The sequence below is a fragment of the Trachymyrmex septentrionalis genome, unplaced genomic scaffold (assembly GCF_001594115.1).
Source record: "Trachymyrmex septentrionalis isolate Tsep2-gDNA-1 unplaced genomic scaffold, Tsep1.0 scaffold171, whole genome shotgun sequence".
Taxonomy (NCBI): domain Eukaryota; kingdom Metazoa; phylum Arthropoda; class Insecta; order Hymenoptera; family Formicidae; genus Trachymyrmex; species Trachymyrmex septentrionalis.
In genome coordinates this window covers 219,750-232,682 of record NW_017304876.1, presented here as the reverse complement: position 1 = coordinate 232,682, position 12,933 = coordinate 219,750, and the positions used below count along the sequence as shown (strand labels likewise).

Genomic DNA, 12,933 nt, shown 5'->3' with positions numbered 1-12,933 from the left:
ATAACAAGAAAATTAATTAGTAAATATAGCATTTATTACAATTGTAAATAACAGTTTTTAATAATTTAATAATTTTATTAATATATAATTTTTTAAAAAATTTACAGGATGATATCCAGCATTCTTGAAGTCTTGGAATCTTCATTTATCTTATCCTCCCATGATGACAACAAAACTTCATTAAAAGCCACAGCTATCGATGTTGCATCGCGATTATTAATATTACCTACTCCACCATCAGTACAAATCCATACAACAGCTTTGTTAGCTGCTCTTCACGGCACTAAACAGGCTTATCATTTTCACAAGGTATACAACGATTAATCATTTATTAATAATTTCAATAATTACATATGTCACATTTTTTTACGCACTTTTTAGGATCATGCATTGTTATCACATGTACTTGAGTCTTTAAAATCAATGAGAGAAGCAAATGATCCTGCAGATATAGATGCGGAGAACTTTTACAGACTTGTACTTATTGTTCGTGCTATTGCTGTTTCTCGCCCACACAATCTCGCAAAATTTGCTGAACAATATGCAAATAAATCAATTGATGAAAGCACTGGTATGTATTATAAATTAGTGATGTTATGTTAAATAAACAAATGCATAATGTTGAAATAATTTCTAGTACCCGTTTTCGAAAAAGACCGTTTAGAAGCTCGTTCAAATACGAAGACCGACGTAAATCAACATCTGGTCATCCAGTTAATGGAAATACTGTGGTCTCTACACATGGCGTATCCCAAGAATATGGCACTTGCTCCAGTAGTCATGCCAGGTCTTACGCACACTGAGGGAACGGTTCACGCAATTGTGGAGATAATTCATGCTTTCACGATATGCGACGTTGAAAATAATACCGCGATAGCTGCTAAATTGTATCTGCAATTATTACTATCTTCAGATACTACTATTAGTTTTAGCGCTAAGCATGCGATAATCAGAGTATTGAGACCTAGATATAGACGCAGGAGAGTGTATATACCGAGTCCTCCCAACTGCAGTACTCCAGGTATAAAATGGAAATATTTTAGAAAATCTCTTAGAATTGTTTTAGAATTATAAAGAAAATTTTATATAATTTTTTAATAAAGATTTAGTAAATTGACTATGTATTTTATTATTTGTTTTTATTATTTATTTTTATTGTTATCGGTATTTTTGTAGGTGTAGTTGCAGAAACCGAAGAAAAATCCGCATCTGTTCCATCGCAAGCATCTCAAGATGCAGTGGAGCGCGATGTGGAACAACAGTTTGACATTGAAGCTGTCGAGGCAGTGGACAGAGTGGCAGTCATGCTCGGCGCCGAAGGCAATCAAAATTCGGCTGCCGCAAGAGTGGTTAATCATCCGTTAGAAGCGTTGCTTGGTGCGGGTAATTTCCCACAGTTGCTTGATATGCCGCCAGACGCTGACGATGAAGCGATGGTAGAGCTCGCGATAGCCCTCAGTTTACAAGATCACGAAGGAGGAGCCGCTGATTTGCAAGCATTGCGGCAAGGATTCCAACAAGGCTTCCCTAATTTGCAAGGTATACAGAGCCTCCAAAATCTAAGCGGTTCCACACTGCAAAGCTTGCAAAATTTAGCTGCGCAGGGATTGGTTCAAGTATCGAACGCTGCTCAGGTAATGTTTTTCCACATCAAGTGTATAAATTGTCTGGTGTATTTGATATTTATATATTTCACTTTTAATAATTGTTGACTCTGCTTTTTTCTAATTAGGCTCAAGAAGGTGGACATTATTCTGACACGACCGCTTCTGCAGGTGGTTCCGATGATGAGGGATCAACCGCTGCTACTGATGGTAGTACCCTTCGAACGTCGCCCGCCGAACAGGTAAGTTACATCTTAGCGTATATATTCTGTCTTGGTTTATTCGAAAATATGCGGATGTGGATCAACAGAGTCTTAGCATTTGCACATATTATAGTAACGCTTGGGACACATTTTATGTTAGGGTGGTAGTGGTGGTAGCAAGGGTAGCGAGAGCGGTGGAAGCGATAGTGGAGGCAGCGCCGTTGACAGCATGACAGGAGAGCATAATGTTTCTGGCAGGAGCTCCGCGTACGGAGACAATGCTCCCGACAGTGCTATGCCTCCGATTGGAATTGGAGTCAATCAAGCGCCACGCTCTGAAACTAATACTCTAGATGTACCTACAACTTTCACTGTAAGTTCCGTGTATTCAAGAACTTTACATTGCAGACTTATATATGTTCTTGAAAGCAAAAGAAACAGCGACAGTGACTGGACGCATTCGACATATTAATATATTTTATATATAGAAACTTTCTTTTGTCTTCTTTTATGATATAATTTTTCTTTCTTGTTTTATCTCATCATATTATTTATCATTGTTATTGAAACTGATACATCCTAGTCTATTCTGTGGTATTTAGTTGACTTTGAGATTCTAATAATTCAATTTTTATGACCAATTTCAAAAAAGTTGTTTGAAGTTTTTATGAAATCTCTACCGGTAATTTGAATTATCTGAAATCTTTTCACATATATATGATTTTAAACTTGATTTATGAAGAATAATATTTAAAGATCATTTACATATGTGTATATCATCGAAGTTTTACCATCAAATTCACGAGTTTTACTTGAAGATTATGTTACATCATTATATATGTTACATATGTAAATTAATCATAAAATTTTTGGAAAGTGGTTATATTATTGTTATTGATTTTAAATTAAATTGTCAAAGTTAACTTCACAATTAAAAATGATGCATAACACATTGCATTTTTTTTTAAATAAAAAATTAGATCAAATTTATTAATGTAATTACAATTGTCGTAAAAGAGAGACAATTAATAAAAATTAAAAGTTAATATATTGAAAGTGAATTTTACGAAAAAAATTTTTGTCATATCTTATTTTATTAAATCATTGATGATTAATTAAAATTTTGAGCCTCCGTTCTCAAAAGTTGCCTTTAACCCACACTGCCACAAAAATGTAATTTAAAAAAATCGTGCGATTGAAAAAATTTCATTAAACATTTTTAATAACGTGCTATAAGACTTCGTTGAATCCCTTTAATCGTCGAAGTCTGAATGGAATATAAAATGTAACATATGCATCCCATTGGCTTTATAAAAGATTCTGAATTTTTTAAGTGAGAGATTGGAATTGCATATAGACAATTATAGGAACTAAAAATATTTTAAAATAAATAAAAAAATTTTACCGAAAATAAAAATAAATTGCATTCTGTTGAGACTTCGAAGTTTAAGTAATTTCATTTGGAATTCTAATAGTGTATTAGTCATCTTTTTATTAAAAGAACTATGACTATATAATCCATCGCACATACATTAATAATATCTTTTTTTGTGAATTTTCTTACATTTAGAATGTATTATTTGAATGCATCTATTATTTTATTGGTTCTGTCTAAAACTGACAATGAAATTCCAGAAATTCTGACTTGAGAAACCATTCAAATGAATGGTACAAATATATTTTATATTTATACATTATTGTGTGTCATCCCATATTAGACCACTGAGCAAGAAGAAGGTACCGAGCAAGAGCAAGGCGTTGAGCAGGAAAGTGATACAACTGGCGAAATTACTGTGAAATTACATGCTATACGACTTTCATTGTTGGACAGATTTACACAATTTGTGCCCAATCTAATAAATGTCCGAGGAGTTCTTGCCATTCCATTTATGCAGGTATAGTTATTATAATATTACAAGTTACTTGTAATCAGGAAAATTAGTATCAAAGCTTTTATTTATTAACGAAAAATAGTATCAAAGCTTTTATTTTCCATTAGGTTGTATTAATGTTGACTGCTGATCTTGACGGTCAAGATGAAAGAGACAAAGCATGCGTAGAACGTTTGTTACAAATGCTTGTGAAAGAATTGGAGATGGATAAACCTGATACAAACAATATATGCGAACGTAGTAATAAGAGGGAAGTTCATTTGGTTATCATGCGTTTACTAAGTAAGTAAATAATTATTTATCTTTATTATAAGCTTATATCAATGTACGCTATACATATTACTATTACTTTATTATTATTTTCTCAGGCGTGCTTATGTCTCGTTCGAAATACGCGGCAAAGACTCCTTCGGATAATCCGAACTTTGTGTCACAAACTACTGCTGCAATATTGAGTAAAGCTGGTATTATCGACTATTGTCTAACGTTGTTACAGGCTTTACTTGATTATTGGAAAACGTAAGTTTACTTCAATTTGATATGATATGAATGTCTTTGTATTATCAATAGTTATAATTTATGATATTGATGCCAATATTTCATGTATATCAGTTATAATCTTATCAAAATATGGGTCTTTGAGACGGGTTACTATTTATTTCATGCTCCTTTATTCACTACTTTTCAATCAATCTTTTAAAATCGAAACATCGAAATTCAACTGAGTTTTATATATGACAAGTCTAATAATAAAAGTAACCATGTATTATCTTAATTTCACGAATATATTCTGTTTATTAGTACTAATACAGAGGAGTCTGGTACTATGATCGGAGGTCAATTACTCAAAGAACATCTTACCACATCGCCTCCGGATATGTCACCATTCTTCTTGAGACAATACGTTAAAGGTCATGCCGGCGATGTATTCGAACCTTATCCTCAATTATTGACGGAAATGGTACTACGATTGCCGTATCAAGTACATAAATATGCAGAAAGTACCATAGTACAACCTGCATTTGAACAGGTAATTGCCAATAGCTTTTTGCTTTAATAGTAGTTTTTTCCTTATTTGCAAAGATAAACGATTAATTGTTTTTAATTTATGCAGCCATGGTACTTCTATCTTTGTGAATACATGATGTCGTATCAAACGCCATTCGTCAGACGACAAGTACGTAAATTGTTACTCTTTATATGCGGCAATAAGGAAAAATACAGGCAATTACGGGATCTTCACGCTCTCATATCTCATGTGCAGGTAATTTTATTATATAATACTTTTATATTAAACAAAAATAATATCGTAAACCAAGGTTGAATTATTATTCTTGTTGCTAGTCCGTGCAACAGTGTTGTACTACCGGTGGCTACGATCCGCCGCACGCTCGTCCGCATTCTATCAATTTACCATACGACTCCTTGGTGGAATTGATTGAACACCTTAAATGTTGCGTTGAGATTGCTACTAGTCGTACAGGAAACTGGCAACGGTTTTGTTTAAAACAGAATACAGTTTTGTCGTATCTCTTCGCTATTTCGACACTTTTGGACGAAGGCGTAAGTCCTACAGTGCTTCAGTTGTTGCAATGTGCTATTTGTTCAAATAACAAGTCTAAAGAAACGAAGGATGTTAAATCAAAGGTAAATATAATGTAAAGATTTCGTATATTAAATTATACGATCGTATTGTACGAGTGTTTTTTTAATATTTGTTAATTTAAATTAGGAATCAAAATCAACGACTGGTACGAAAGAGAGGCGTGAACGGGAAAAATCGGAAGATTCCGATACGGAGGCTAAATTCGAAGAAGCGCAATGTTTGACTTTAGTCGAGCAAATTCAAAAGCAAGTGCATCCCACATTGCTGATGAAGTTTATACAAACTTTCCTTCTTGAAACAAATAATACGAATGTTCGTTTACAAGCGCATTCTCTTATCTTAGCAATTTACAAGTAAGTTATCTTATTACAAAATTTAATTATAGAACAAAAGAAGTGAAATAGATGTAAATATGAAAAATACGGGATATAATGTTGCAAGAAAAAGTATTAAAACAAGTATTTTTAAAATTTTAGAAATTGTGGACCAACAGATCAAGAAGTTTTGCTGGATCTGTTATGGCGTTTGTGGCCTCTAGTCCCAGCTTATGGCAGAAAGGCAGCACAATTTGTTGATTTACTTGGTTATTTCTGTTTGAAAACGCCGCATGCTGGAAAGAAGATGCACACGTATATGGAGCAGGCAGTTGCTGTTTTACATGCGCAGAATCAGTTACTTGCGCGACATCCTAACGCGAATCTTTACGTAAATTTGGCACAGTTTGTTGAATTAGACGGCTATTATTTGGAGAGTGAACCTTGTCTTGTATGTAATAATCCAGAAGTACCGATGGCAACAATCAAGCTGTCGTCAATTAAAGTAGATTCCAAATTTACAACGACGACACAGATTGTGAAACTAGTCGGCAGTCATACCATCAGTCGCATTACTCTCCGCATAGGCGATCTGAAGAGAACGAAAATGGTTCGTACTATCAATGTGTACTACAACAATCGGTCAGTGCAGGCTGTCGTAGAATTGAAGAATAAACCGGCCATGTGGCACAAGGCGAAAAAGATTACACTTGCCCAGGGGCAGACGGAGGTCAAAATGGAATTTCCGCTGCCAATAGTCGCTTGTAATCTCATGATCGAGTATGCCGATTTCTACGAGAATATTCAAGCCTCATCCGAGACGTTGCAGTGCCCGCGATGTTCCGCTAGTGTACCGGCAAATCCTGGTATATGCGCGAATTGCGGCGAAAACGTATTCCAGTGCCATAAATGTCGAGCGATTAATTATGATGAAAAAGATCCGTTCTTATGTCACGCTTGCGGATTCTGCAAATACGCAAAGTTCGATTACACCCTGACTGGCAGACCGTGCTGCGCCGTTGATCCCATAGAAAATGACGACGATCGAAAGAAGACGGTGGCAACCATTAATACTTTACTAGAGAAGGCAGACCGAGTATATAAAACTTTGATATCCAATAAACCTACATTGGAAATGCTTCTTGTTAAAATATCCGAGCATCGTTTGGATCGAGGATTAGAAGACGGTATACAGGTATCGGGCAGTACTCAGGTGAATAGAGCGATCCAGCTACTCGCTCAAAGATATTGCGGTGAGTGCAAGACCTCTTTTGAGGAGCTGAGTAAAATTATCCAACGCGTTCTAGCCTGTCGCAGAGAGCTTGTTGCGTATGACAGAAATCAACGTGGTCAGAGTAGTTCGCAGTCGTCATATAGTGGGTCCAGTGCAAACGATGTCATAAAAGACGAAACTATAGTTTCGCCGGTCGGACGTTGTTACGGATGTGCATCCGCTGCAACGGAACACTGCTTGATACTCTTACGCGCATTAGCTACTAAAAGTGTAGCCAGAGATGTTTTGTGCAAACAAGGATTAATCCAAGAGCTCGTGGAGCACAATTTGCGAAAGGGTACAGTACAAATGCAAGAGGATGTCCGACAATTGTTGTGCCTTGTCACAAGGGATAACGCACAATCGACCAAAGAGATATGCTCGCTTCTAACTAATCGAATCACGTTGACACTTCGCGGACGAGTTGCTACCCCTAATCTTTCGGTCGCCGTACGACATGAAATGGCTCTTCTCGCAGCACTCGTGCAAAAAGAGGACTCATGTTGGGAACAGAAATTGCGATGCGTAATGCAGCTATTTTTGATGGCTTGTAAAGAATCAAAAAGTCCCGTCGTAATGGAAAGTATCATATTGCCGTGTCTGAAAATTTTGCAAGGCCTTATCAAACCAGATCAACCGGTATCGAAGAAAAATAAAGTAAGCATTCAATTTAGCATGTATCTTTTTTTCTTTGTAATGCGTATAATGTATATTTTTTCATGTAATTTTTCACGTAATTTTAGGATAAAACCATCGAGTCTCTGGCAACTGTACACCCACCGGAAGACGTTAGTATTGATGTGGGAAAATGGATCAGCGGCGATCCCAAACATTCATATTCCGAATGGCTTCGCCGTATGCCAGCTAAGAAGACGGAATCATCTACAGCTAAATCTCTTAAAAAGGTTGGTGCAAAGTAAAGCAACTAAATTAACGTTTCAATCAATGAAAATAAAATAATTATGAAGTCGTAATTATTATATTATTCAATTACATATATGATTTTATCATGAAAAGATAATAGAAATATTTTGAAAATATTTTGATTTATTGTTTATTTCTTTTCATTGATTCTTTATTTCAGGAGGAGGCTCACGTGTTGTACCTGATGGAAAAATACGGGCACAGGTGGCATCAGCGTTGCATGAGGCATCAAGGCGTTCAACCGCTAAAACTGTCCGACGGAGCTTGGTTGAAGGAAGTTCTCTTCAATCCTAGTTCTCGTCTGGCACGCCAAGTAGCGTGTAACATGATCGAGAGCCTTTGCCAAGGCATAGAGAGGAAGAAGGAGGTTCTGGTTTTGTTGACATGTTATTTGGAAGAGCTACGTACCGCTGGCGAGAGTAGCACCGAATTTCTCACATTATATCAAAGTTTAATTAGACAGTCGCCTTGGAAGCAATTCTTGGCAATACGTGGTGTAATGACTTTGTTGGCGGAACTCTTGACCCGAGAAATAGAAGAATTACACAGACTGGAGGAGACTACTTTAACTAGCGATCTTGCTCAAGGATACTCATTGAAGATGCTTACGGAACTTTTGGCAACTTTCTTGGAACAGGAAAATATCAAGCAGCAATATAAGGGCCGACTAGTTGGTGCAGTGTTAAACGGTTACTTATCACTTAGGAGACTCGTTGTTCAGCGCACTAGACTAATTGATGATACACAAGAGAAGCTGTTAGAACTTCTAGAAGAAATGACTACTGGTAATAATCTTGAAGTTTTCTGCATTTAGATGTTTTCAATAATCTTTGCTCATGTATACGAGAAAGAAATATTTATCTTGTGTATTAGGCACCGAAGAGGAAACTAAGGCATTCATGGCAATTTGCGTTGAAACGATACAAAAGCAGAATCCTCAAGATGTTCGTACTCCAGTATTCATATTTGAAAGATTGTGTTCGATTATTTATCCGGAGGAAAATGATATCGGAGAATTCTTCTTAACGCTTGAGAAGGATCCACAACAGGAAGATTTTTTACAAGTGAGTCCACGTGTCCATTTCCAAATAAAATCTTTATATTTATGTAGAGAATATTTATATTTTTTTTATACTTTTGTAGGGAAGAATGTTAGGAAATCCTTATAGCAGCTTAGAACCCGGCCTTGGTCCACTTATGAGAGATGTAAAAAATAAGATTTGTCAAGATTGCGAGTTAGTTGCACTTTTAGAAGATGATAACGGAATGGAACTTCTCGTCAATAACAAAATTATTAGTCTGGATCTTCCTGTTAAGGAGGTAAGAATATAGTTTTTGGCAAACATGTAAAATTTATCTTGAAATATTTACATTATATTTATTTTTGTCTTTACACAAATAGTTAATTAAAGAGAATTGTATTTACATGAGAGATCATAATATTTTCTTTTCCAGGTTTATAAGAAGATTTGGGTGCTAGAAGGCGGCGAATGTGATGCCATGCGGGTAATATATCGTATGCGTGGCCTGCTTGGAGACGCAACTGAAGAATTTGTCGAAACTTTGAACGCCAGTAGCGAGCAGGAGGTGAACAATGAGGAAGTTTACAAAATGGCTAATGTACTTGCAGACTGCGGCGGCCTCCAAGTTATGCTGGACAGATTGGCGGCAATACACGACGTAAATCGCGCGAGACCTCTTCTTCAAGTGTTATTGAAATTATTCAGATTGTGCGTAAAGGTCAAGAAAAACCAAGAAGTTCTAAGCAAACCTGAATTAGGAGCAGTAACCGTATTTTTGGACGTTCTCCAACGTTGTCTTGCCACAGAGTCGGAAAATTCTCAAGCGAAAATTACTGAGCAATTATTGGACGTAAGTATAATGACAAAGAAGATAATTTTTATTTACCGCTATAAATAATACGTGAATGTTTGATTGTAGATTATGGAAACGATATTAGCGAATGCAGCATCACAACCATTCAGCGCATTTGAAGCATTTTCGCGCACTCTCGGTGGACCTGAACATATTAAGGCCCTCCTATCCTGCACACAGTCCACGGCAGTTAGGCAAAGTGCTAGCGTACTCGCACACCTTGCGAGAGTCTTGGCGGCGTTGACTTACGGCAATAAAGAAAAAATGGCACTCCTGTGTGATTACTTCAAACCTGTATTAAACTTTTACAAATTCGATTTTGAGCACACGCCTGAGGACGAGCAGAAGTTAGAACTGTTCTGCATACTCACTCAAGGCATTGAACGAAATGCCATTGGAAATACACTGAAAGATTATATCATAAGTATGGGCATAGTGAAAGATGCCTTTGAGTACATCACCGTGAGTATAAAACGATATAAATACGAGATAAGTATAAGAATATGTTATACGGTTAATTATATTTTTCTACATTTTTACAGGTACATGCCCCATGCGTTAAACCCACGTTGTTACGCACAGATAGTGATGAATTGAAGGAATTTATATCCAAACCAGCTCTAAAATACATTCTACGATTCCTCACTGGGTTAGCTACAGATCATGAGCCGACTCAGGTAATACAGATATTTTGTCTTGTTAATTTTTTTATTAATGAATGACATTGATATAATTTATTGTTCTTTTATTTTGTTGTAGTTGACTGTCTCGCAAATAACTATTAGCATCATCCATCGACTAGAGCAAGTGTCTTCAAATGAACATGTTGGCTCACTAGCAGAGAATTTGTTGGAAGCATTATGTACTAATAAACGAGTAGCCGAACTCATTGAAGAAGCTCGTCAACACACTCGCAGCGAGAAGAAACGCTTAGCTATGGCAATGCGTGAGAGACAATTGGGCGCACTTGGCATGCAAACTAACGATAAGGGTCAAGTCACCGCTAGCGGAACGATTCTTCAGCAGATGGAAGACCTGGGCGATGAGACTGGACTGATCTGTGTCATCTGTCGCGAAGGATACAAATTTAAACCAAATATGGTATATATCTTTTATTCTGTTACACATATTTTAGAATTGGGATCATGTGAACATTTATGCTATATTTTAGAAATTTGGAATCGATTTTTATCAACGATAATATATCAGCATTATGTAATTTATATTATTAAAGGCGTTAAATATCTTTTTGTATATTTCCTTTATTATCTTATTTAATGATTATGTTCTTTGTTATTATTTTGCTACAGGTGTTAGGTGTTTATACATTCACGAAGCGTTGCAACGTAGAAGAATTTGAGACAAAGCAACGAAAAACTGTAGGCTATACGACTGTCACGCATTTCAACGTGGTCCATGTTGATTGCCATATGTCTGCGGTACGTTTAGCACGCGCTAGAGACGAGTGGGAAAGCGCGGCGTTACAGAACGCTAATACTAAATGTAACGGATTGCTGCCGTTGTGGGGTCCACAAGTTCCAGAGTCTGCATTTGCCAGTTGTTTAGCTAGGCACAATACATACCTACAAGAATGCACTAGTCATCGTGATATATCTTACTCATCGACCGTTCATGATCTGAAGCTGCTTCTTCTGCGATTTGCTCAGGAGAAGAGTTTCCATGAAGATACCGGTGGTGGAGGTCCTCAATCAAATATGCACATAGTGCCATATTTAATACACATGGCTCTGTATGTCGTTAATACGTAAGTATATTTTGATAACGTATTAGAAATTATAATAAAGAAAAAGAAGGTTCAACGATCACAAAATTGGAAATGAAAAGAACAGGAGATTAATACAAAAGTTATATTACTAATACTACAAGTTTTTTGATATTTATTTTCATAGAACGCGATCAGCAACCAGAGAGGATAAAGCTCTAATGACTTATCTAGAAGTATCGCCAGGTTCGGCATGGCTCGATAATTGTTACGAAGCAGAGGGTCCATTGTATCAGTGCACACTTTCGCTTCTTCTACTTACACCTGCTCGTTGGAAATCTCATAGACTTACACATCTCAATCGATTACTTGTCCTTGCACATCAACGTTACGTGTCCCCTTCAGCCACTACAAAGACTATTATGGAACCAAGCGCCAAGGATTACCCTATTTACAAAAATATTCTAATCTTCTTCGGTCTAGTGGATTCTATTTATGCAAACTTCTTTAAGGTTCGAATGATTTTAATAATTATTAATTACGTATAGCAGTTGCGTCTATTTGCCTAAATCATGTTTTCTACGTTTACAGAAAGTAAATGTTTTATCCGATGACCAGTGGCCTTCGGTTCTGGCTGAATACATCAGGCATAATGACGAAGCCATGCTAAAAGCTTCGGAACGTGTGCTTTCGTCATATCGCGATGAATTGTTGCCGTGCACATCATTCGAGGAATTTTGCGATATTGTTGGTAAGTTTTGTAAATGTAAGAAATCGAAGAATTCAGTAACAAATTAAATTTTTAAAGTTATTTTTTTGAAATCAAAGGATTTATAAGGACCTTATAGACTTAATTTTTGTATTAAATCTTTCAATGATTCGTCTTTCTTTGATCCGATTAAAATGTAAACATGTCACATTGCAGGCTTATTAGAAGATATAAGAAATTCTTCTGCATACATTACTGATGTCTTGCGACGCCTTGCTTGAAGATACTGGAAATTCTCACTGTGTAGCTTACTGCATTATTGTTACCAGCGAATTGGTTTTCTTTTCTGTTCTCTCATCCGATCGATATAATAATCCTTTTCAAGACTTTTCTATCGAAAAGATTTTCGTGTTCTATATCAAAAATTAATTCAACATACCCAATACGGAACTGTTTAGGGTGTACATTGCGTTATACATGTGTGATGAGAGATAGATTATTATAAATCATTCTTTATTGCTATAAATCATTATTTGTAGACAATGTGTATATGAAAAGAACTTATGCTTTAATAAAATGCGACTTAATAAAAGTGTTTAAATATATATGATCTTTCAAGATTATTTATTACCATTGATATCATCTCACATTTTTTTCTTTAGGAATCATTGGGATAAAGATGGGGTAAGTAAGTCGATAAAAAATAAGATACAACTTTGTATTAACAGTTTTTTCTGTTTACTACCATTAATATAATAGCAAATACTGTTACGATACATTGTATAGGAATGGTATACGATCGGACAACGC

General features: G+C 36.0%; 1 protein-coding gene across 6 annotated transcripts in view; it reads left to right on the top strand.

Annotated features, from left to right (window-relative positions):
• Positions 1–12,700, top strand: part of LOC108746461 (protein purity of essence) — a 24,625-nt gene extending 11,925 nt beyond the window's left edge. For 4 of the 6 annotated variants that reach the window (XM_018483253.1, XM_018483252.1, XM_018483254.1 and 1 more), the window contains 26 exons: positions 108–309; positions 382–571; positions 638–1,021; positions 1,177–1,634; positions 1,733–1,846; positions 1,968–2,180; positions 3,526–3,702; positions 3,807–3,981; positions 4,068–4,218; positions 4,501–4,729; positions 4,814–4,963; positions 5,044–5,346; positions 5,432–5,658; positions 5,782–7,549; positions 7,636–7,797; positions 7,977–8,601; positions 8,690–8,880; positions 8,960–9,136; positions 9,272–9,688; positions 9,758–10,153; positions 10,234–10,368; positions 10,451–10,792; positions 11,002–11,456; positions 11,602–11,926; positions 12,006–12,165; positions 12,340–12,404. In XM_018483253.1, coding sequence (XP_018338755.1) covers positions 108–309; positions 382–571; positions 638–1,021; positions 1,177–1,634; positions 1,733–1,846; positions 1,968–2,180; positions 3,526–3,702; positions 3,807–3,981; positions 4,068–4,218; positions 4,501–4,729; positions 4,814–4,963; positions 5,044–5,346; positions 5,432–5,658; positions 5,782–7,549; positions 7,636–7,797; positions 7,977–8,601; positions 8,690–8,880; positions 8,960–9,136; positions 9,272–9,688; positions 9,758–10,153; positions 10,234–10,368; positions 10,451–10,792; positions 11,002–11,456; positions 11,602–11,926; positions 12,006–12,165; positions 12,340–12,404 — 8,191 coding nt within the window. Of the gene's footprint in view, positions 1–107; positions 310–381; positions 572–637; positions 1,022–1,176; positions 1,635–1,732; positions 1,847–1,967; positions 2,181–3,525; positions 3,703–3,806; positions 3,982–4,067; positions 4,219–4,500; positions 4,730–4,813; positions 4,964–5,043; positions 5,347–5,431; positions 5,659–5,781; positions 7,550–7,635; positions 7,798–7,976; positions 8,602–8,689; positions 8,881–8,959; positions 9,137–9,271; positions 9,689–9,757; positions 10,154–10,233; positions 10,369–10,450; positions 10,793–11,001; positions 11,457–11,601; positions 11,927–12,005; positions 12,166–12,339 lie in introns of all 6 variants that reach the window. The other 2 variants (XM_018483250.1, XM_018483255.1) reach the window with 2 other exon arrangements.
• The last annotated feature ends 233 nt before the right edge of the window (positions 12,701–12,933 follow it).